A 24,442-nucleotide genomic window follows, 5' to 3' on the forward strand; every position below is an offset into this window, starting at 1 on the left:
GAAAATGTGTTTATGGAGTAACCTTGCTGAAATTAGTTTCAAAGAACCTGCCATCGCGTTTAATCAGAGTAACACTACTGAAAATGTGTTTATGGAGTAACCCTGCTGAAATTAGTTTTAAAGAACCTGCCATCGCGTATTCAGAGTAACACTACTGAAAATGTGTTTACGGAGTCACCCTGCTGAAATTAGTTTCAATGCACCTGCTATCGCGTTAAATAAGAGTAACACTACTGAAAATGTGGAGTAACCCTGTTGAAATTACTTTTAAAGAACCTATCATCGCGTTTAATAAGAGTACACTACTGAAAATGTGTTTATGGAGTCACCCTGCTGAAATTAGTTTCAATGCACCTGCTATCGCGTATTCAGAGTAACACAACTGAATATGTGTTTATGGAGTAACCCTGCTGAAATTACTTTTAAAGAACCTATCATCGCGTTTAATAAGAGTACACTACTAAAAATGTGTTTATGGAGTAACCCTGCTGATATTAGATTTAATGAACCTGCCATCGCGTATTCAGAGTAACACAACTGAAAATGTGTTTATGGAGTAACCCTGATGAAATTACTTTTAAAGAACTTATCATCGCGTTTAATAAGAGTACACTACTGAAAATGTGTTTATAGAGTAACCCTGCTGAAATTAGTTTTTATGAACCTACTATCGCGTATTCAGAGTAACACTACTGAAAATGTGTTTATGGAGTAACCCTGCTGAAATTAGTTTTAATGATCCTGTCATCGCGTTAAATCAGAGTAACACTACTGAAAATGTGTTTATGGAGTAACCCTGCTGAAATTAGTTTCAATGCACCTGCTATCGCGTTAATACAGAGTAGCACTACTGAAAATGTGTTTATGGAGTAACCCTGCTGAAATTAGTTTCAATGCACCTGCTATCGCGTTAATACAGAGTAGCACTACTAAAAATGTGTTTATGGAGTAACCCTGCTGATATTAGTTTTAATGAACCTGCCATCGCGTATTCAGAGTAACACTACTGAAAATGTGTTTATGGAGTAACCCTGCTGAAATTAGTTTTAATGAACCTGCTATCGCATTATTACAGAGTAACCCTGCTGTAAGCTGTGAGTAACCCACTCACCTGACTGTAAAGCTCGACTGATGACTCTCCCTTCAGCTGATGCCCAGTCAAATATGTGTTGTGACTACTGGCGATGTAATACTGACTCAATGGCCCCGACATTTCTCGACTTAGCTTTTCTTCATTTTCAGAGGATTTCCTGAAATGGAAATACGAATTTAGGAAGTTGCCCAGCAGTATTGGCAGTGACTTCAGCAATTCTCATCCCTGAGGAGAATATATATTATTATTATTATTTTTAGTTTATAATGCTACAAATGTAATTATTTTTTTTTGTATCTTACACACTGTTTTGTTGTGTTTTTTTAATATTTTTATTACTCTTTAATGTTAATATTCTACGGTTTCGATATTTGAAAATATGTGAGGAACATGTATACTAACTTTTTTAGTATAGTAGTTTATTCTAAGAGTACATTGTCTTCACATATTATTTAACAAATGTAACAAAATATTGTAAACCTATTTTAAAAGAGTAAGTGTGGAGTTTTTGCCCATTCTTCTCCACACGAAACTACCTTTTGGAAGGGGCAACTAGAATCTTCTTTGTATTTTTTTTTGACGTTCAAAAGTGCCATTTTAGATGGTCTAATGGAAATAAATGATTTGACTTTGACTTTGAGGTCGTAGCTGGCTCAACTAATGGACTATGGAGCTCGAATGATGAAGGAAAACATCGTGAGGAAACCGGCTTTAGACCCAACCCGACGGCGTGTGTCAGGCACAGCTGACCGACTTGCCTATTAGATTGACAAATCATGAAACAGGTGAAAGGATGGTGAACAGTTCCTCTTGAGCTTGGGCTGTTTTGGCGTAGTTTGGCTTTGGGCTGTTCCCGCGACTAGCGCAAGGGCGTCTCCTGCGAGACTCGGACCTCGGCTTGCCTGAAGGGCAGGTCGGAAGCTTACTGAAGTAATCCAAGTAGGGGATCTCTTCTTTCTCAGTAAAGGCGGTTTTATACCCAAATCTGACTTTGCTTTGCCGCACTGGCGGCTTTTAATATGTTAGCTATCGTGTTTGAATCATCCGAATCCATTAAGCCATGTCGGGGATGATGATGCTTAATGCACCAATGGGTTGGAATAGTGATAAGCCATTTCGGAAACTGGCAAGTGTTAATAGAGACTAGCTGCCTGGCAACATTTTTTAACAGCTTGAGAACTTTAGCATAGTGTAGAAATTGCGGTATTTGGAAGGCTTTTCCCCTCCGAAAAAGAGGGGGACAACTTAGAAAGTATATACCAAGTTAAAGAAACAGCATTTACCTGGCAGAGAGTGGCACAGAGCAGAGAGGAATGGCGGGATTTGCAGGAGGCCTTTGCACAAGAAGACAGTGTAAACTCTTAATAACGAATTTCAAGGGACTGAGCATTTTTTTCGTTATATAGAGTATTTATTATACGGAGAGAAGAGAAAGAAACAAATTTAACCAATTATAATAATTTCAAATTTTATTACTATCAATAGGTAAATGATTCTAAACACATATATATATTCTGTTAACTTTGTCTGACGTGTTTTGCTATGCCAATAACAGTAAGAATGTTTCTGCAACTATCTAAGAATCTAATGTAAGAATAATTGCACTTGTTAATGCAATTAACAATAACAAAGGTCGGACGGCTGTTTATGACCTCAGGTGTTTTTCTTAGAAATTTAGGCACCTCAAAAGGTTAGCTTTATAAGCTGATTGTAAGAACAATTACACTTAAGTATTTTGTTGATGTCTAAATATGAAATATTTCTTCGTAAAAGAGAGTGCCTGTTGCCTTATAAAGAGTGAATGAATGTATAAGTTTTGTGTTAAATCAAACAAATTTAACTAATATTCACGTTATAGAGACTGTTTCGTTTTAACGAAAGATGTTATAAAGAGTGTACACTGTACTTAAAAGAAGATTGGAATAGTAATAGACGTGTTTGAATGTAAAAGTATCTGCAAGAGACTTTTCGCTCATAAATTAAAGGGTAACTTCATGAGCCATACAGAAAATTGAGGCCCAGATATAAATGATTCTAGCGCCATTTGGCCTGTACCTGAAATAAGTGTTACAAGTTTTACTACTCACCCTAGATTCCCAGCTCTCCTCTGTTCAGGTACAAACGCGTAATTGTCCTTGTCTGATAGAAACCTCACAAACCCCTCGAACGAAAGACAATTATCAGCTCTCAATGTGGGGTCTGGCTCGTGTCTCTAAAAATATGTCAAGAAATTAAAAACCATGTAGTCCCATCACTCCAAATCTAGAAAAACTCGGAACAAAGCTCGAAAAGGGGCTTTGAAGGTGATCAACTAATAGTGTATATGTTAACGTAAAATTGTAAACACCGTTAGATTGTAATCTATCTCGCGAGATTATAAACCGTCGAAAGATTGTGAACCTCAGCGTACTGCTTACAATTTAACGTATTATTATTCGGTAGTTTGTACTACACTAACTTAGTTATCATTCAAACTTCTTTGGTCAATTACAGATTAATTTTACTTCCCAAAAATTTCATATAACTACCGAATAATAATACCTTAAATTGTAAGCAGTTCGTAGAGGTTCACAATCTTACGACAGTTTACAATCTCGCGAGATATATTACAATCTAACGGTGTTTACAATTTTACGGTGACATATATACACTTTAGGGGGATGGTCTAAGATCCCGATATACAACAACCTTCACCGAGATGCTTATTTAATTAAACGTATTTTATATTTAATTTAATATGTCAATAAATATAATCCATATGGGTTGCCTAGCAAATTTCAGTCCAGAGTATTTTAATTAATATTAAAAAAAAAAATATTTTTTTAAAAATTTCACCGGTATGATTATTAGATAAATTCTATTAATCCATTATTCTAACAATCGAAAGTATGAAGCCCATAGAATATACAAACTTTAGGTTGTTTTTAATCAATTAATTATTTATGTGTATATTTTTTAAGTGACACTAAAGTATATATACATCTTTAGTAAAAAAGAAAGTTATAGTAATACATATATAATACTACACTGATTAAAAATATTGATTGAAAAAAATTAAAAAAAATTACTACATGCAAATTATAAAAAAATATTTTTTTTAAATATCAATTAAACATACTCTGGACTGAAATTTGCTAGGCAACCTATATGGATTATATTTATTGACATATTAAATTAAATATAAAATACGTTTCATTAAATAAGCATCTCGGTAAGCATCGGGATCTTATACTAGGAGCTATTCATGTCTAAATCTTTCAGTAAGTTTACAGTGGAGGTATTCGAAAGGAGATGGCACTAAAAGAAGAAGAAGATAAACTTAATTATAACTCGAAGACGGCTGGACCAATTCGAGTTTATTCATTGAACTCTGATGAAGGTTTTTATTGAGGGAAGAACCTAATAACCAATTATTATTCTGGAGTAGCAAATGTTCCATATGTTGGCAATTGGTATGTACTTAAAAGGTGGGCTAAGTAAAATCTAAGGCGAAACGAATTTCGCGGGGACTGTTTACTGTCTCACCTGTATAATATCTTTCAATTGCTGTTCATTCTTGGGCTCCAATTGTCTTGTTTCACAGAATTTTCCAAGGGTAGGAAGAGATAGGACTCTACCGCTTAGATCTGGGTTAGCACCTGAAAAAAATAATCAGTTATTTGACAGAAGTATTGTATCATTGTATTCACCAGAAACTATGCAGCAATGTTCTGCTGCTTAAAGACCAAGGACGTCGCTAGGGGTGGAGGGAGTGCAGTAAGGGGCAGACTCCTAAATTCTCTTCTGTTTCTTTCTTTTCTTCGATTTCTGTGATTCGTGATCATTTGTCAATCTAATAGGCAAGTAGGCGATCAGCCTCCTGTGCACACGCCGTTGACTTTTCGGCTCCAAAGCCGGTTTCCTCACGATGATTTCCTTCAGTATATAGAATAGAATATTAAATACGCACATGAAAAGTCCGGGAATCGAACGACCTCAGGGATGGGAGTAGCACGCTGAAGCCACTAGGCCAACACTACAATTGACAAATTACAATTCTGGCATAATTGATGGGTGAATGGTGGATAAAAGTATTACCTGGTAGCGCCGCAGCAGCTAAAATGTCAAAGGCTTTTTTCCTTCCCACCTTATCGCTGGGCGGCTCCAAATCGAGCGAACCGTTTCTCGTTAGAAGACCTGTGGAAAAACAACACTATGCAGTATTTATAATACCTACCTACCTACCACCTGTCGTGAGACTGATCTTAATTTAGGAAATTGAAAATGATTCATGTGCACTTTTTTTTTTTTTTTTTTTTTTCATGTATTCTTTATTAGTTTAGTTTGTTTTTTGTTCCTGATAAGTTTCTTTTTCTAAACAACTAAATGTAATACATGTATTTTGCACTTCTTGCCTTTCTTATGTAATTTAATACTTTTTTCTCACAGTGGTTGCCTGGAAGAGATCGCTCGAAAGCGATAAGGCCGCCAGTTGCTCTCTTTTTTCTTTAATTATGTCAATTGTACTATATTAATGTATATGCAACGAAGTGTTAATAAATAAATAAATAAGAATTATCTTAATTTTCTAAAAGTAATTTAAAAAGTGTGGTCCCAACATTTTCTCGTATTGCGCTACTTATTCGTTAAGGAAAGCACCAGCTCTGGGGTCACCGGTACTACCAGACGCCAACTTAATTATTTTATTAGCGCCTGTGCACTTGAACCCAAGAGTCTCTAGTCCTACTCCTAAATCTAAACTATATGATATTTCCAGAAGTTACAGATCACTGCCGTGTAATGCTTTCAAGTAAAAGGTGATTCAATTTTTAAAGCCAAGGCGTCTTTAAAAGGAGAGTATTTGGACCATAGGTTTTGCCAATTATCATCAAAGCGGCGGTCGCGCTCAAATCAGTCGTAAAGCAGTCATTTTACGATTTGGAATTCTAATAAACAATAAACTACAATCTCCCACCTTTTCAGAATGCCAAATCATAAAATGACTACTTCACGACTGATTTGAGCACGACCGCCGATGCGAAAACCGCTGTGAGAGTTCGAAAAGTGAGTTACAGAATCGCAAGGCTGCTCTTAGAATGACATTATGATTTATGATTATTAATATATTTGCATGTCTATAAAATCCCGATTAGCCAGCAGATCAAGTGACGCAAGTGGAAATGGATAGGTCATACACTCCGAAGAGATACCAACCATTTTCCCAAGCAGGTGCTTAACTGGAACCCGCAAGGAAAGCAGAAGGCCGTCCCAAGCAAACCTGGCGCTGTACAGCAGATGATGCAAAGAGAGCCGGAAGGACTTGAAGCGAATGAAATACGAGGCTCAAGGTATTCTTTGGAAAAGATTCGTATATTTGTGAGAAATAACCTCAAAAGTCTTTTCCAAAAGTTCCAGACGTGCAAACATGGGCACATTATTTAGAAACATATGAGCGTCAGTTAATGAAAGAACCTTCATAATTCACTATTACTTCTAAAATCAATGGCGTAAAGAATAACTGGCTAGAAACTCTCCCTTCTTTTAAGTCAAGTTCTTTTTTTTAAGGTTTGCAAGCAACCACCTTATACATTTGAAGAAATTATCTGAAGCCAAGAAATCTTGAATCTAAAGGCTCGAATAGCCGTACATAGAAGAGTGTAGGTCCCTTATCCCGAGGTAATCATAAGATAAGAGATAATAGAGTATGTTGGGTGTGGCAGAGAAAGAATGAAAGTAGCATAAATGCCGTGAAAATGATAGCGTTACGTGTGCAGCGTGGGTGAAAAGAGGATACGAAAGAGAATGCTGAAGTGGCAGAATGGAAATACAGGATGTCTCAAAAGTTCATATTTAGTTGATCGATTAAAAAAATAGTAAGTCGTGTATCAAACAAGAGTTTATTAATTATATTCGTTCGCGGCACTCATTTAATCGAACAGTAAAATTACTTATGACGGCTCGGCAGGTAGATTCAGTGATGGCTGCCATTTCGTGACGGATATTTTCTTTCAATTGCGCCAGAGAAGTCGACTTATTGGCGTAGACTTTAGATTTAAGCCCATAAATAATCCATAGGGGTTAAATCTCTCAAGACCAATTTATGCTCTCCTGGAGATCAATTTACCAGAGAAAATTTCACGAACTAGTGGCAGAGACGTATTGGATATTGTGACGTTGCTCCGTTCTTCTGGAACCATGTTCTTTGGTTATGGCCAGGAAACTTTTGAAGTTCAGGCACCAAGAAGCCGTCTAACTTTTGAGTCACCTGTTAGATGGTGAAGTCAGGGTAGGCCTGTTCGTACCTGGACCAATCCAAGAGGAGAAGGTAGTGGTTAAAAGTACGCGTAACTGACGAACATGCATGGTGAATGAAAGTGGATGATGCGAGAGGAGATCCATGAAACCGTTCGAGAATAAGGCGTGAAGATATATACGCCACTCTTATTTTACTAAGTATTGGCATCACATATTCTATCTTCCAGTTGAGAAGTGGTTGTAATCTTACCAGTTCTAAAAGCTGTCTTGTTCCGGAAGAGTTCAGGTGAGCTTCTACTTTTCTCAGCTCCTAAAAACGGACATCTCCCCCTTGGAACTGCAAGCTGTTCGAAGACATCACGCAGCTCTGACCGCATCACAAGACTGGAAAATATTTTATAAATTATTTATTATAACAGAGCTTTGTTTATTTATTAAAATAAACCACATATATAATGCTATATCTACAGTATATGTTACAAGCTATATCTTCTTGTTTATGATAATTATGGTAAACTTAAATGATACACAAAAGTGCGTGCGTACAAAGTACACATGTCAGAAGTGAAACTTTTTTGGCAAACAAATTTTTAAGTCTTGTCCATATTTATACAAATCTAAAACTTGAGATTTCCAAGACTTAGAGGGAGTGAAAAAGGTAGTGCGTGATGCGACGTTCGCTCTATCTCACTCACTCTCTCGATCTTTCTCACTTGCTTACTTCCTACTCTCGCTCCATGGCTATTTGCTTCATACTACGTTCGCCCTTTCTTACTCTCTCTCAATCGCTCCCTCCCTTTTCTTCGACAAAAACGCTGCACATCTTCGTGACGCTAATATTTTTATTATTGCGTTTCATCCGTAATAAATTTACCCTCATGCGCCTAAAGAAGTGTCACGTCAAAATTTAAAAGCAATAAAAATTACTAGCAAAACAGCGGATTAGGTATCAGATAGGCACTTAACAATGCCTTTTTAGTTGATCAGCCCACTACCAAAGCTCTGAAGAAGTAGTGTTTATTCTGTTGTAATCGCGAAGAATTCTAACAAGAGCCTGAACTCCTTGGTTGGTGACAGACGGAATTTGGAAAATTCTCCTTTTTTACCCCTTGGATAATTTTGTCAATGATTCGTTCTAACGCTACAACCTTTTAGGTCTGGGCCTCAGATTTATGTATCTGTCCCGTGATCATTTCTAATAGGTAAGTAGGTGAACAACCTTTTGTGCCTGACACACCGACTAGACGATTTGGGTGTAAGGTTTCCTCACGATGTTTTTCTTCACCGAGCGAGTGTTTAGGCCCACACACAAAATCATGTGTAAATTTGAGTATTATATGATTTGAACTTTTATAATAAATTTGTATGTTGTATGTATATTTGGCCTATAAGTTTTACAATTGAGATGATTATGTTTTATTCGTTTATCGTTTAGTTATTATGTGGACTCAAAAGTTCGTAGGCTATATAAAATATTTTTTTTAAACTTGATATGTCATGTGGAACGTGGTGTAATGTTTGCAGCTCCTTACAAACGTTATGTAAAAAAAAATGGCAATTAAAAAGAGTGGCGGAGTGTTTATTGCCAGTTCTTCTCTTCCGTTCTACGCCCTTGATTTGAGAACTGGCAGTAAATGTAAAATGAGAAGCATTAATATGTATTTCTTTACAAGTCATAAGTGTACATTATGTTACCTACATGATTAAATGATTTTTTTACTTTTTACTTTACTTTTAATATAACAACGATAGCGGTCATACAATTCGATACCATTTTTATAGCACGATTTTTCTTCCTAAAAATAGGCATCAGTTTCGGCGATCACCTCTTCATCTGAGAAACATGATTCTTATGAGATCTGAGAACCGGAAAACGTCGCTGCAGGCTTAATCTGGAGAGTATGGTGGATGCGGAAGCAACTCGAAGCCATAACGGTTTACAAGCAATATCACTTACCTAAAACTTCTAAACAGTGAGACAAAATCCATGAATTCCAGCTGAGTCTCGTACCCCACAGAACCGGTGCGGAGATGCTTCATGTTCTCCCAGAATCGTTCACTTGTTTCCAGTCTTCGTAAACTAAAAAGAATTAACAAGGACAATAGATAATATCCTATGGAAATTTACGTTTAAAGACAATTTCAGTTGATAGCTCATTGGTCTAGTAGTTAGCACCCCTGACTGCGAATCCATGGGTCCCGGGTTCGATCCCCGGCTGAGACAAACATCGATGTGATGAGCATTTGGTGTTGTGCTTAGGTCTTGGGTGTTTAAATATGTATTTATATGTCTATCTATCTATAATATGTATGTATATCCGTTGCCTAGTACCCATAACACAAGCTTCACCAGCTTAGCATGGGACTAGGTCAATTGGTGTGAATTGTTCAATAAAAATATAAAAAAAAATTTAATTGTTTGGCGTAGTGTAAAATTGTGATATACAAGAAATGAATTCAGGAAATTTATATATTATATATTTTTATTTATTCACACTTCTTTATATTTATATAACAAAAAAAGGGTGCGTGTTATGTACGCGCGTAAGAAGTTATACTTCTTTGGCATTATTAAAAATAGTTTTTGATTGCATGCAAATAATTAATTACAATTAAATAATCAAAGACTGGAAAAGGAGTCATTATAGTCAATAAAGTTCAGTTAACATTTTAAAAATTAAATAAATAAATATTATTATTCTCTTACATTAAGTTTAACAAAAATTCTATTATTATTCGAATGTTGATTTTAAATTATGTCCAATGCCGTAGCATCTTCCGTGGGCAACTTCATTCTGTTAATTTTGTGTCACGGTGCGCGCGCATCGTAAAATTTCACTCTCATCAATTTTTCAATTTTTCATAACGCGCCTAAAGAAGTATAACTTCAAAAAAAACATTATAAATAAAATGCATTATACATAACATACCTAATAATTTATTATAAAACAAATAGTATTTCATAATTGTAGGCAAGCAGTGTTAGATGATAGTTTAACCAGATTATTACAAATAAATAATCTGATAAATCAGGAATCTTTATTAGGAAAATATTATAGTTAATACTCGGAACAAACGCAGGCTGCAATTTCCCCGTACTAGACTATCTAAAGTTAGTTATTTTTTGGGAAAAAGGATACTCTTCTTTAATAAAATCCCAGAGGCTCTTTTATCTCTGCCTTTTTAATTTAAGAAATGTATTAAAGAAAGATGCTGGGACTAGTGCTAGACAGGCTACTTCTAATTAATTTGCGATTAGTTTTAAAATAAGTGTTGTAGGTGATTTGCTTTTAAAAGAGTACCGAGAGTTTTGTCCGCCGACTTTTTCTTTCCTTCTCTGTCTTCTTTGCCGAAGAGTAGGAATTAATAAATTAATGACGTGAAATAAGTGATACCTGTATCTTATATACCATAATAACTTTATTAAAATACGTTCAGTACTTTTGAGTTAATCAACCTCAAACAAACGCCACCGAAGTACTATACTTGAATGAATCTTACCTACTCCTGTTAGGAGATCCAGAAACAAGGCTGGTAGCTGTCAGACTGCTATGGCGTGGACCGCATGGTGTGTGGTGGCTTGATGCAGCAGAGTATGAACTGGTAGGAAACATATAATATTATCAATCATAACCTGAAGAAGGCTGATGTTCAGTAATACCGTCTATGGACACTCTCTATGCCAGAAGGCTCGCAAGTGCGTTGCCGGCCTTTTAAGAATTGGTGTTTATAGGACAGGGGGCAAACGGGCAGGAGGTTCCTCTGATGTTTAGTGATACCGCCTATGGACACTCTCTATGCCAGAAGGCTCGCAAGTGCGTTGCCGGCCTTTTAAGAATTGGTGCTTATAGGAAAGGGGGCAAACGGGCAGGAGGTTCATCTGAAGTTAAGTGTTACCGCCTATGGACACTCTCCATGCCAGAGATCTCGCGAGTGGGTTGCCGGCCTTTTAAGAATTGGTGCTTGAAGTACAGGGGGAAAACGGGAAAGGGGGTCATCTGAAGTTAAGTGTTACCGCCTTTGGACACTCTCTATGCCAAAGGCCTCGCGAGTGCGTTGCCGGCCTTTTAAGAATTGGTGCTTATAGGACAGGGGGCAAAGGGCAGGAGGCTCATCTGATATTTAGTGATACCGCCTATTGATACTCTCTATGCCAGAAGGCCTCGCGAGTGCGTTGCCGGCCTTTTAAGAATTGGTGCTTACAGGAAAGGGGGCAAACGGGCAGGAGGTTCATCCGAAGTTAAGTTTTACCACCTATGGACACTCTCATTGCCAGCAGACTCGCGAGTGCGTCGCCAGCCTTTTAAGAATTGATGCTTATAGGAAAAGGGGCGAACGGGCAGGAGGTATCATCTGAAGTCAAGTGTTACTGCCTATGGACATTATCAATGCCAGAGATCTCGCGAGTGCGTTGCCGGCCTTTTAAATATAGGACAGGGGGCAAACGGGCAGGAGGTTTATCTGTAGTCAAGTGTTACCGCCTATGGACACACTCATTGCCAGAGGCCTCGCGAGTACGTTGCCGGCCTTTTAAGAATTGGTGCTTATAGGAAAGGGGGCAAATAGGCAGGAGGCTCATCTGATGTTTAGTGATACCGCCTATGGACATTCTCAATGCCAGAGATTTCGCGAGTGCGTTGCCGGCCTTTTAAATATAGGACAGGGGGCAAACGGGCAGAAGGTTCATCTGAAGTCAAGTGTTACTGCCTATGCACACACGCATTGCCAAAAGCCTCGCGAGTGCGTTGCCGGCCTTTTAAATATAGGACAGGGGGCAAACGGGCAGGAGGTTCATCTGAAGTTAAGTGATACCACCTATGGACACACTCATTGCCAGAGGCCTCGCGAGTGCTTTGCCGGCCTTTTAAGAATTGGTGCTTATAGGGCAGGGGACAAAAGGGTAGGAGGTTCATCTGAAGTTAAGTGATACCACCTATGGACACTCTCATTGCCAGAGGACTCGCAAATGCGTTGCCGGCCTTTTAAGAATTGGTGCTTATAGAAAAAGGGGCAAACGGGCAGGAGGTTCATCCGAAGTTAAGTTTTACCACCTATGGACACTCTCATTGCCAGCAGACTCGCGAGTGCGTCGCCAGCCTTTTAAGAATTGATGCTTATAGGAAAAGGGGCGAACGGGCAGGAGGTATCATCTGAAGTCAAGTGTTACTGCCTATGGACATTATCAATGCCAGAGATCTCGCGAGTGCGTTGCCGGCCTTTTAAATATAGGACAGGGGGCAAACGGGCAGGAGGTTTATCTGTAGTCAAGTGTTACCGCCTATGGACACACTCATTGCCAGAGGCCTCGCGAGTACGTTGCCGGCCTTTTAAGAATTGGTGCTTATAGGAAAGGGGGCAAATAGGCAGGAGGCTCATCTGATGTTTAGTGATACCGCCTATGGACATTCTCAATGCCAGAGATTTCGCGAGTGCGTTGCCGGCCTTTTAAATATAGGACAGGGGGCAAACGGGCAGAAGGTTCATCTGAAGTCAAGTGTTACTGCCTATGCACACACGCATTGCCAAAAGCCTCGCGAGTGCGTTGCCGGCCTTTTAAATATAGGACAGGGGGCAAACGGGCAGGAGGTTCATCTGAAGTTAAGTGATACCACCTATGGACACTCTCATTGCCAGAGGGCTCGCGACTGCGTTCCAGGACAAAGCCGAGTCACCTGCAATATCAATAACTAGTTCCAGGTGTTTGGTTGTTTAAGTGGGTTTTGCTGACAGTTCTCCATAGAAGGTTGTTGTTAATAGAGGTGTTCACGCGCACAGCTACGCGTGAACATCCCTAGCATGAGGGCGATTGTCTGTGGACAGCGTCCCATCCCTGAGAAGCCCTGCGGGGAGCGGGCGGGCGCGAGGGGAGGGACCGAGCGGCAGCGTACGCGCCGGACGCGTCACTAGCCACCACCGCACGCTACTGAGCACACGCACTCTTACCTCGTTAATTTGTACCATTACGTTATCCAACTTAGTTTAAATGTTTTAAAGAACCTAACATGTAAAATAGTTTTTGTTTAAATAAATCACAAACAAAATTGGCGACCGTGACAGGACAAGGTGGATCCAGGAGGACGGACGCGGCCATCACCAGACATACAAGATCGCCAGTTAAGTAGTGCCATCCTATCCATTCTTTTTCCAAATACTTTCCTCCTTCGATTTGTATCGAAGCGAGCTCAATATCTGCGTGATTCGCTTACAATAGCATTTCAGTGTGCGCATGGGCTCTTGCCTACCGAGTTTGGTCCTTTATCCCTACTCGTGCATGATTGCCACATGCGTGACACTTTATTATTTTCCTGCAAATTATTTCGTAAGTTCATTATCGTAGTGTTTCCATCACTGCTAGCTTGCAATAATTTGTATGGCATAAAATCTTTTCTTTGGCTACGCCATCTTTGGTATTTGATTTGGTACATTGCGCAATAGCACGTTTTGTGTGAAATAATTTTCCTAATGCTAAAAGCGCGAGCTTCCTAAAATCATCATTAGCATTGCAAAAATAAGGATTCTTAATTAAGGTGGGTGTGGCTAGTCATCATTTTCTCACATGTATTTACTTAATCCATTAAAATACATGCAATCGTTAAACATAAGGCCTTAAAATTGCCAAAAAAAACTTAAAATTAATGTCTAATAAACCATTCTCTCATAATATTTTATTATTTCATGCCTCAATTCTTATGCTAAAATCTCTAGTGTGTCATAGATCGCCATTATTCCAACAAGTGTTTCTTCGTACGTTATTCACGTGAAACCCCCGGTGAATTCCAGGATTGATCATCTTCCTGCCCAGTGGACATTACAGCCTGCCTATCACGTGGCTGCCCTGGGCACATCGTGCCTTCCCGGGTCGTACCGAGCTCGACGTGCTGAGCTGCCACGTGCAATATCGCGAGGACTTGACCACCGTGTCAACTGGTTTGGTGCACAGATTACTTTCTCTAATTGATTGTTTGCCCTTTTTTTGAATCGTGCTTATCACAAACGTACCCCATTCTCTTACATACCTAAGTTCGTACCTAGGTCCTTAATTTAAATTCGAATCATGTCTAAAGCGGATGCTGCTGATAAGTTTGAAGGCGAAGGCTCTTCTAGCGATTCAATCGAGTTTCATAGGCTAATTAATCTGCGCCGGTCAATGAAGGGACGCTTAACTAAATTCGAAAATCACATAACACCTTTAAAATCAGTGAAACCAGGTGATCTAAGTAGTATACAGGTCAAGGAACTAATCAATCGCCTAAACAAGGTACAGTCTATGTTCTCTGAGTTCGATGAGGTAGAAAATAGGTTAGAAGCTTTGAATGATGATTCTGATGAACGTGATGATATCGAGGATAGGTTTTTTTCGTTGATATCTCTTGCTCAGGAGTTAATAGAGTCATGTTCCAAGTCTGATTCCAAACAGAGACCGAGTAGTGCTCTTTCACACCGGTCTGGTGGCAGTTGTGACCACTATGCAATCAAACTACCTACTATCAAGCTGCCTACCTTTGATGGGAACTACCTTAAGTGGCTTGAATTTAGAGACACATTCGAGTCCATGATCAATCAAAACGATTCAATTTCAGAAATAAATAAATTTCATTATTTGAGATCATCTTTAGAGGGAGGTGCAACTGTAGTCATAAAGTCAATTGAGTTCACCTCCAAAAATTATAGCTTGGCATGGAATCTCTTGTGTGAACGTTACGATAACAAAAACATTTTAATCAATAACCACATAAAAGCGTTATTTAGCATGGATCCTTTATTCCGTGAATCTCACAAGGCTATTAGATATTTAATAGACACTTTCTTAAAGAACTTAAGAGCTCTCGAGAACTTAGATCAACCAACTGACAAATGGGACGTTCTCATTTGTTTCATTATTTGCTCTAAATTAGATTCAGTCACCTGCAGGAAGTGGGAAGAGCATAAAAATACCTTGCCCAACTTACCGTCATTAGCAGACATGATTCTATTTCTTCGAAACCGTGCTGACATTCTTGAGACGATGTCTGCCAATAGCACTGAACGATCTAAACCTGAACCTAAAGTAGTAAGGAGTAGTGATAATAAGAGCGCATTCCTACCACGAAGTTCGAAAAGTTTCGTGTCGTCATCAAGCTCTAAACGCAAAAACATTCATAATTGTCCAATGTGTAAGCATCAGCATAGTATAGTACATTGCAACGTCTTTAAAGATTTACCTCTTAAAGTTCGGTTAGACGAAGTCGTAAAATTAAACCTTTGCTCGAACTGTCTCAGGAGGGGTCACGTTGTGGAAGACTGTCGCCTTCAAAGTACTTGTAGGGAGTGCGGAAAACGACATAACACGCTCTTGCACTCAGTCAGTGAACCAGCCGTCAAACCGGCAGCCGTTGAATCCACATTAACTTCAACAAATTCTGTGTCACTGTCCGCACAGTCTTCTAATCAGCAGGTTCTTCTATGCACTGCATTGGTCAGGGTCACTGATCCACAGAGTAAAAATACTCACCTTGCTCGAGCTCTGCTTGATGCAGGAAGTCAGTCATGCTTCATATCTGAAACCCTAAAACATAAAATGGGTATAATCAGTAATAATACAGATTCTTTATGTATATCTGGCATTAATAACGTCAAAGTTCATATAACTGACAGCTGCGAGCTAGCCATAAGCTCACTTCACCAGCACTTTAATGTCAGTCTTAAAATGTATGTAGTACCTCAAATAACTGGCTACTTACCAAATGCTCCCGTCAATGTTCGCGAACTTAACTTACCAGTTAATATTCAGTTGGCAGATCCTAAATTCTATGTTCCTTCTGACGTTGACATACTGTTGGGGGCTGGAGTCTTCTTCGACGCGATCTCTCCAAAGCAGATCAAATTAGGACAACATAAGCCCATTCTTCAAGAGTCAAAATTCGGTTGGCTAGTGGCAGGTCCTCTTCATAGTTACTCTCATAAACAAAGTAATGTCATTCATTGCAATTTCACCAAGGAAATTAGCGACAACTTAACGAAGTTCTGGAATCTTGAGGAGCTTCCACTTTCAGAACTCACTATGTCACCTGAGGATGAATTTTGCGAACATCATTTTCAGGAAACAACGAAACGTCTAGTTAACGGGCGGTTTTGTGTAAAAATGCCTTTTCGGGAATCACCAGAGCAAGCGCTTGGTAATTCATACATGATGGCCGAAAAGCGCTTCTTAAATCTTGAGAAAAAACTTGATAAAAACTCTGATCATAAAGACAAATACACTCAATTCATAAAGGAATATGAAAGGCTTGGTCATTTATCTAAAGTAGACAGACCATCATTTGGGTACTTCCTACCACATCATTGTGTAATTAGAGAAACCAGCGAAACAACAAAACTTCGTGTAGTTTTTGATGGATCCGCTAAAACTTCTTCAAAGAAATCACTTAATGACATTCAATATACAGGCCCTGTAGTACAGGATGAACTGTTTAATATCTTGATTAGATTTCGTCAACATAGGTTCGTCCTTACAGGTGACATAATGAATTTTTATCGACAGTTTTCTATAGATCCCTCTCAAAGGCATTTACAGCTGATCATCTGGCGAGACAACAAGGTTCAGCCCCTTGAAATTGCGGAATTACAAACTGTAACCTATGGCACAAATTCTGCCCCATTCCTAAGTACTAGATGTCTCAAACAGCTTGCTTTAGAATGCAATGATCCTATTGTCTCAGAAGTTATTCAAAAGGATTTTTATATTGATGACATGTTGACCGGGTCATCTTCCGAGCATGAATTGCATCATATCTATAGAAAAGTCATAGAAGTTCTTAACTCGGCATGTTTGCCTATCCATAAATTCCGAACTAACTGTCCTCAGATATTTCAACACAACACTGAAACTCAAGGCCTTGATCTTTGTAAAGAGTCTAGTGTATTGGGTGTCCTGTGGGCCCCGGACACTGACACATTACGCTTCACCCTAAATGTTGATTGTACTCAACAAAAGGTCACCAAAAGAGTAATTTTATCAAATACGTGTAAAATCTTTGACCCGCTGGGGTTAATCAGTCCCTGCACTATTGCTTTAAAAATTTTGCTACAAAGGTTGTGGCTCCTCAAGCTTGATTGGGACGATCCAGTCCCCACTGAAATAAATAATGTGTGGCAACAGATGATAGGTAGCCTTAACTCTTTACTTACAGTTAATGTTCCCAGATTCGCGCTATGCGCTTCACCCATTTCCACAGAGCTTCACTGCTTTGTAGACGCATCCCAGAATGCCTACGCTGCCTGTCTCTACCTACGTTCAGTGGACCCCAAAGGCATAATATCCACTGCATTACTCTGTGCAAAGACACGTGTTTCCCCGATAAAGCCATTAACAATACCGCGTCTTGAGCTATGCGCGGCCTTACTCGGAGCTCGCCTCACAGCTAAGGTGACGAGTGCTCTTCGGTGCGATATTGATTGTACCTATTATTGGTCTGATTCCACCATAACATTAGCGTGGATAAATTCACAACCTCAGCTTTTGAAGGCATTCGTGTGCAATCGAGTAAACGAAATTCGTGAGCTCTCAGCTCAATCTCTATCATCGTGGAGATACGTACCCACAGCTATCAACCCCGCCGACATGGCGTCGCGAGGTCTAGAACCTAGTAATTTATCAAAGTCTGATTTGTGGTGGCGCGGACCCTCCTTCCTTCTAAGTCAGGAAACGGAGTGGCCACAAGCTCCTAAATCTAAAATAAATTTATCAGAATTGAAAAACAATATTCAAGTTCATAATGCATTAAACACATCTACCTTTGTTGACTTTACTAGGTATTCAAACCCCAATCGGTTAATAAGAATATATGCCTACGTATTAAGATTTATAAGTAATTGTAAAAATAAAAATAAAAATGTTAGTCCCTTGTGCAGTAAGGAACTCAACGATTCACTCGAGCTACTGGTTAAAAATTCTCAGTATGAATCATACTCATTAATAATAAATACCTTGAATAAAGGAAATAAACTCAAACCTAAATGTTCAATTTTGCAGTTAGCTCCGTTCATTGACCAGAGTGGAATATTGCGAGTAGGTGGTCGTCTTGATAATGCGACACTTTCTTTTGAACAAAAACATCCGGCTCTGCTAGATAGTAAACATCACTTTACGAAAATACTCATGAGACACGAACATGCTCGTCTCTTTCACGCCGGCCCTCAGCTGCTCCTTAGTTCATTTAGAAAACAATACTGGCCTATAGGCGGTAGAAATTTAGCACGCAGTACAGTTCGAAAATGTATTGTTTGTACAAGATACAAGGCCAAGCCAATGGAGCCATTCATGGGAAACCTTCCTTCAAATAGGGTTTCACAATTTTATCCCTTTCAAACTTGTGGTGTTGATTTCGCGGGACCGTTCATGATTTCTAATAAAATCGGACGTGGTAATAAAATCTCAAAATGTTACCTATGTTTATTCATTTGTTTTTCTGTTAAAGCAGTCCATTTGGAAACGGTCAGCGATCTCAGCACTCAAGCGTTTATTTCAAGCCTAAAACGATTTATCGCTAGAAGAGGCAAGCCTGATAACATTTGCTGTGATAACGGTAAAAACTTCGTGGGGGCCAACAATGAATTAGGTAGGGTAATGCGGTCAAGCCTTCGTGATCTTAAAGATTATTCCGCAAATGAGGGCATTAAATTCACCTTCAACCCACCTTATTCACCTTCACTCGGAGGTCTATGGGAGGCCGGCATAAAAAGCGCAAAGCATCACTTAAAGCGCATAGCGGGGAATACAGCATTAACTTTCGAGGAGTTGAGCACGCTTTTTACGCAAATCGAAGCGATCCTCAACTCCCGACCCCTTACTCCTTTAACATCTGACCCAAACGACCTTTCTCCTCTCACCCCAGGGCACTTCATCATCGGACGGCCGCTGACGTCACTGCCATCACCTCCGGCATCCGACTTGAAGACACGCATCCGCTGTCGTTACCGAATGATCGAGGGACTGCGCCAACACTTCTGGGCACGGTGGAGTAACGAATACCTACTAGAACTCCAACAGCGGTACAAAGGACGCCATCATGAGCGAAATCTTCAAGAAGGAGACCTCGTCGTCTTCAAGGAAGATGGTCTCCCTCCTCTCAAATGGAGAATCGGACGAGCCGTGCGTCTTTACATGGGCTCTGACAACGTCTGCAGGGTGGCCGACTTCATGACGTTCCGAGGAATTGAACGACGAGCCGTAAACAAGGTCTGCCTACTACCACTTGAGAATGACATCATCACAGAAGAGGAGAACAAGGATCTTGAAAGTTGATCTTTCAAGGCCGCCGAAGATGTTCACGCGCACAGCTACGCGTGAACATCCCTAGCATGAGGGCGATTGTCTGTGGACAGCGTCCCATCCCTGAGAAGCCCTGCGGGGAGCGGGCGGGCGCGAGGGGAGGGACCGAGCGGCAGCGTACGCGCCGGACGCGTCACTAGCCACCACCGCACGCTACTGAGCACACGCACTCTTACCTCGTTAATTTGTACCATTACGTTATCCAACTTAGTTTAAATGTTTTAAAGAACCTAACATGTAAAATAGTTTTTGTTTAAATAAATCACAAACAAGAGGATAACTAACCTATGTCGAGGTGATGAGGTATACTCCTCCTCACTTCTGGTGCCGGCGGTGCTGTAGCTCCTTGGCGAGCCCTTGAGTTCTGATGAAGATCTGTTCTTCTTAAATTTGATCCCGCTTTTAGTAGAATCAGTGTGAGAGTCAGCGAACTTGATTGGAGTTGAATGAGTGGAGCTGCCGTATATAGATTCTCGACCGCCAAATATCTAAAAAAAAAGTACTTGTGAAACTTCTTTGTAAATTAATTATTGAGGGGTCTCATAGCCTAGCGGTCTTATTAAGTGGCAGCTAGGTGAGGGGTACCGGGTTCGATTCCCGGTTCGAGGGCAAGTTTTAATTTAAATTTGTTCTCGGCCTTTGGGAGAGTTGTGCGGTACCGGGCGAGTGTCTAAACCGTACATGGACACGGTCGAATTTCTAAAGACAAGCACGAATTATAAAAAATCCTATACTTGACGCTGGCTAATGCACAAATCGTGCCAGAGCCATTAAAAAAAAAGAAAAAAAAAATTATTGAGTAATTAAGCTGCCCAAATCCCGTTACGTAATTTTCCAGTCTTTCTATATTAATGAATACTAATAATTCAAAACCAGAAGTCAAATTAGTTGTTGTTATGTATATAGAAATACCACCATAAATATGGTAATTACCAAATAATATAACAAATTCATTATCATAATTGCAAACTTATGTCCACATTTTCTAAAATAGCCAACTGGGTCTTAGCAAAAAAGGTCTTGGTTCTGTGCCCTTATAAAAAAAAATGTGCGTGTACTAGTGTACACACGTTAGATGTGAAACTTCTTTATGACCTTATTTTTCGAAAAATTATCTATATGCAACTTTACAGAAATTGGTTAAATTAAGTTAAATTAGATAAAGTTTAACAAAAGGCTTTTAATATCACATACTTGAATACAAATAATACAATTATTTCATTTTACCTTATTACCACTAAGATTATTTCAGAATTTCATAAATTGTACATTTATACATTTTTGTTATTAATGGTTTAGAATCTCTTTGAATCAACTGTGGTAGGGACAAGAAAAAGACGCGCGTAACGGTCAAATGTGACGCGTAACCGAAACATGTGACGCGTAACCGAAAAATGTGACGCGTAACGAAAAAATGTTACACTAAATTTTTTTCCAACCCCGATAAAGAAGTTTCACTTCAATAAAAAAATGTGTGCGTGTACTAGGAGTACACACGTAAGAAGTGAAACTTCTTTATGACCTTATTTTTCGAAAAATGATCTACTATATGCAACTTTACAGAAATTGGTTAAATAAAGTTAAATTAGATAAAGATAACAAAAGGCTTTTATTATCATAGACATGAATACAAATACAATTATTTCATTTTAACTTATTACTTCTAAGATTATTACAGAATTTCATTAATAGTAATAGAATTATTACTATCATTGTTATCGTTATTATATATTTTTGTTATTAATGGCTTCGAATCTCTTCGGATCAATCGTGGTAGGGACAAGAAAAAGATGGCGCTTAACCGAAAAACGTGACGATTTGCTACAAAATTTCTCCCATACGTCGATAAAGAACTTTCATTCCGACGCCGATAAAGAAGTTTGACTTCAAAAAGCAACATGGCGCGTAACGGAATAATGTGACGCGTAACGAAAAAATGTTACACTAAATATTTTTCCAACCCCGATAAAGAAGTTTCACTTCAAAAACAACAAAAAAAATGGTAGTTTAGTTACTTAATAAAATAATAATGATATTGATATGTATTAAAAACACCATCGGTGTTCACATATTAATAATTGCACCACAATATTATACTAGCACATCTTTAATAAAGAAAAAAAAACGCTGCACAACTTTGTGACGTTCCGTAATTAACGGAAAATTAAATCAATTAAATTTTACCATCAAGAAGTTTCGCTCAAATAAAACACGACATTTTATTCAAAATTGAAAAGTATTTTCAATGCCTATAGAAGTATTGTTTTTTTCTTTATCTACATATATATATACATATTTGCTTTATACATATAGCAAAGTTTTTGTTATATTACATAGTAGCAAACTATTCTAGGGAAACGGTAGGAGAACACCAGTCATGGAGACCACCATGCTTTTTTGGTGGTTATGCCATTAAATTGTAGTTATGTGAAACGTTGGTACTTTCAACAAAGCGCCATCTGTTAGAATTGTATCAAATAATAAACAAATATTTTGCAATAAAATAATATTGCGGGTATAAATTGAGATGTAAGCTATCCTCTCTTTTAAGTTGGATCAAACTGCACACGGTGTGCAAATTTGATTGATATCGGTTCGGTAGTTTAGGAGTCCATAGCGGACAATCAACGTGACACGTAATTTATATATATTAAGATATATATTATATATCGCAAATGAGTCGCACGCTGAAGCCACTAGGCCAACACTACTGTAATAGGCTATGAAATATATTAACATACCCGTATAGCATCAGAAACAAGAGGCTCGCAGCAGCATCCATCTTCATAGTAGAGGCCGGTGTACTTATTTTTCAGCCAAGTGAGACTTCGATCAGCCAGCTTCGTTTGGCTAATCAAGGCTTTGATTACAGAATGGAGACCCACCGCCCATACTCTGAAACGGAAAAAGAAAATATTCTATAGTCAACATGTGTAATACCTTTTCAAAATCCCTAATAAATGCGCCAAAACTTGTAATACAGGGTCACTTTTTTTTTAAAAGACAATTCACACCAATTGACCTAGTCCCATGCTAAGCTGGTGAAGCTTGTGTTATGGGTACTAGGCAACGGATATACATACATATTATAGATAGATAGACATATAAATACATATTTAAACACCCAAGACCTAAGCACAACACCAAATGCTCATCACATCGATGTTCGTCTCAGCCGGGGATCGAACCCAGGACATAGATTCGCAGTCAGGGGTACTAACCACTAGACCAATGAGTCGTCAGAGTTTTCGGTAGAGTATATTTTTTTCACGGTCCGAAGTAAACAAAAAGTTATGATTTGAAAAAATGTTATATCGTACAACTTAATATTATCTTCAATAAACTCAATAAACATCTATAAATAGTATGTCTAACGCAAGAACTCATCAGTACCAATCTAGTGGATATTATGAAAAAGATACATGATGTAGATTTTTCGAATTTTAATAAGAATTAGTAAAAAAGTCAATTTTCTTAAAAAAAACGTAAAATAAATTATAACTCTGCAGGAGTTGAGCTTAGAGACCTCCCGTAGAACAATTTTTTGCAGCTAATGACCTCATCTATCCCCTATTTGCGTTTGATCCACGACTTTTTGGCCACCCTGTATAGGCGTTAGTCTGAGTCTAGTACGGTGGTAGATTGAATTAATGAAAGAAAAAAAAATACTGCATAAATAAAAAATAAATAATTACACGTTCCCCGAGTGCCACACGTTTTTTTACTCGCTTTATATTAGCTTCACCTGTATGTATATGTATGTATGTATGTATGTATGTATGTAACCGACTCCTTCGGACTCGATTTTGACCCACTTTAAACGGACAGATTTTATTCAAATTCTGCGCACCTGTCAAAGATCGATGACAATGCAATAATCCGAAAAAAAAAATTAATAATAGTTAAAAAAAACTAAAAACACGCTTTTAAAGCACATCAAACTAAAAAGTGAAAAATAATTCCTAATTTAGGCTGAAAATGGTATAATACTGGTATTATTGTGAAAAAGCGTGGGGCGCTCTGTGCAGTTTGATGTGCTTTAAAAGCGTGTTTTTTAGTTTTTTGACGTGATAACGTCTTTAAAATCGTTTTAGTCGGGTGACATGTTCAGAAACTTGTGTCACACCAAAACCTCACGAGCGCGATCGCAGGTATAACGAGAGAGAGACGGACCGATCTCCCGTCTCATCTCGAGCGCTGCCAGTCATTCCGTGAATGTATGAAGAAAAATGTATATCATAGTCGAATAAGTAAACTTGTCATTTTACACCCGAAATTTATCATCAAAAGTGTGAATAAAACGATAGATGTAATTTAAAATTTGAAAAAATTGTTATCTTCATTAATTCCTTACTTCCCAAAAACTTATATCACCAATAAGACGTTATCACGTAAACATCTCGATCGTAAACCTACTTTACAAACAACCAATTTTTTTTTATTATTAGTATAATACATTCTTTCGTGAGGCAAAAGTCTTACCTGAAAGCATGTGGTGGTAATAAAAAGTGTATATGTCTGTTATCACTTAGTGTGTTCCCATACAGAAGTGATATGACATGTGCTCGTTGACTAGTGTCTAGACCGTTCCGTTTCGCACTGGCCACCAGCTCAGCTATGTCCCTTGGTTCTAGAAGTTTTCCACCCAGCCGCATGTCCTTGACACATTGGAGATCTATAAATCTATAATGAACATGAACATTAGTACGAATATTGAACAATAGATGGCGCTATTCACCATTTGTATATGTCACCGTAAAATTGTAAACACCGTTAGATTGTAATCTATCTCGCGAGATTATAAA

The 24,442-nt window shown here is 38.6% G+C and overlaps 2 protein-coding genes across 4 annotated transcripts in view; one reads left to right on the forward strand and one right to left on the reverse strand.

The window, feature by feature from the left end:
• LOC125058560 (1-phosphatidylinositol 4,5-bisphosphate phosphodiesterase epsilon-1-like) overlaps positions 1 to 24,442 on the reverse strand; it is a 169,963-nt gene that overhangs the window by 41,384 nt on the left and 104,137 nt on the right. For both annotated transcript variants that reach the window (XM_047662658.1, XM_047662657.1), the window contains exons 13-22: positions 24,120 to 24,320; positions 22,379 to 22,532; positions 19,923 to 20,125; positions 10,829 to 10,927; positions 9,285 to 9,407; positions 7,578 to 7,711; positions 5,171 to 5,269; positions 4,619 to 4,731; positions 3,181 to 3,305; positions 1,112 to 1,250 (exon numbers count right to left, since the gene is read on the reverse strand). In XM_047662658.1, the coding sequence (XP_047518614.1) occupies positions 1,112 to 1,250; positions 3,181 to 3,305; positions 4,619 to 4,731; positions 5,171 to 5,269; positions 7,578 to 7,711; positions 9,285 to 9,407; positions 10,829 to 10,927; positions 19,923 to 20,125; positions 22,379 to 22,532; positions 24,120 to 24,320 (1,390 nt within the window). The remainder of the gene's footprint in view (positions 1 to 1,111; positions 1,251 to 3,180; positions 3,306 to 4,618; positions 4,732 to 5,170; positions 5,270 to 7,577; positions 7,712 to 9,284; positions 9,408 to 10,828; positions 10,928 to 19,922; positions 20,126 to 22,378; positions 22,533 to 24,119; positions 24,321 to 24,442) is intronic.
• Positions 13,094 to 19,909, forward strand: LOC125058561. Of its 2 annotated transcripts, none has more exons than XM_047662661.1 (2): positions 13,094 to 18,924; positions 19,201 to 19,909. In XM_047662661.1, the coding sequence occupies exons 1-2, from the start codon at positions 14,382 to 14,384 to the stop codon at positions 19,608 to 19,610; spliced, it is 4,953 nt and encodes a 1,650-aa protein (XP_047518617.1). In that variant the 5' UTR covers positions 13,094 to 14,381; the 3' UTR covers positions 19,611 to 19,909. The 2 variants fall into 2 exon arrangements, with proteins under 2 accessions (XP_047518617.1, XP_047518616.1); XM_047662660.1 differs by having other exon boundaries at positions 13,094 to 13,854; positions 14,108 to 19,909.

Source organism: Pieris napi, chromosome 18 (genome assembly GCF_905475465.1).
Source record: "Pieris napi chromosome 18, ilPieNapi1.2, whole genome shotgun sequence".
Lineage (NCBI taxonomy): Eukaryota > Metazoa > Arthropoda > Insecta > Lepidoptera > Pieridae > Pieris > Pieris napi.

Coding starts and splice junctions, on each gene's coding strand:
- LOC125058561 (XM_047662660.1), top strand. CDS start 14,382: ATGTCTAAAGCGGATGCTGCTGATAAGTTTGAAGGCGAAGGCTCTTCT.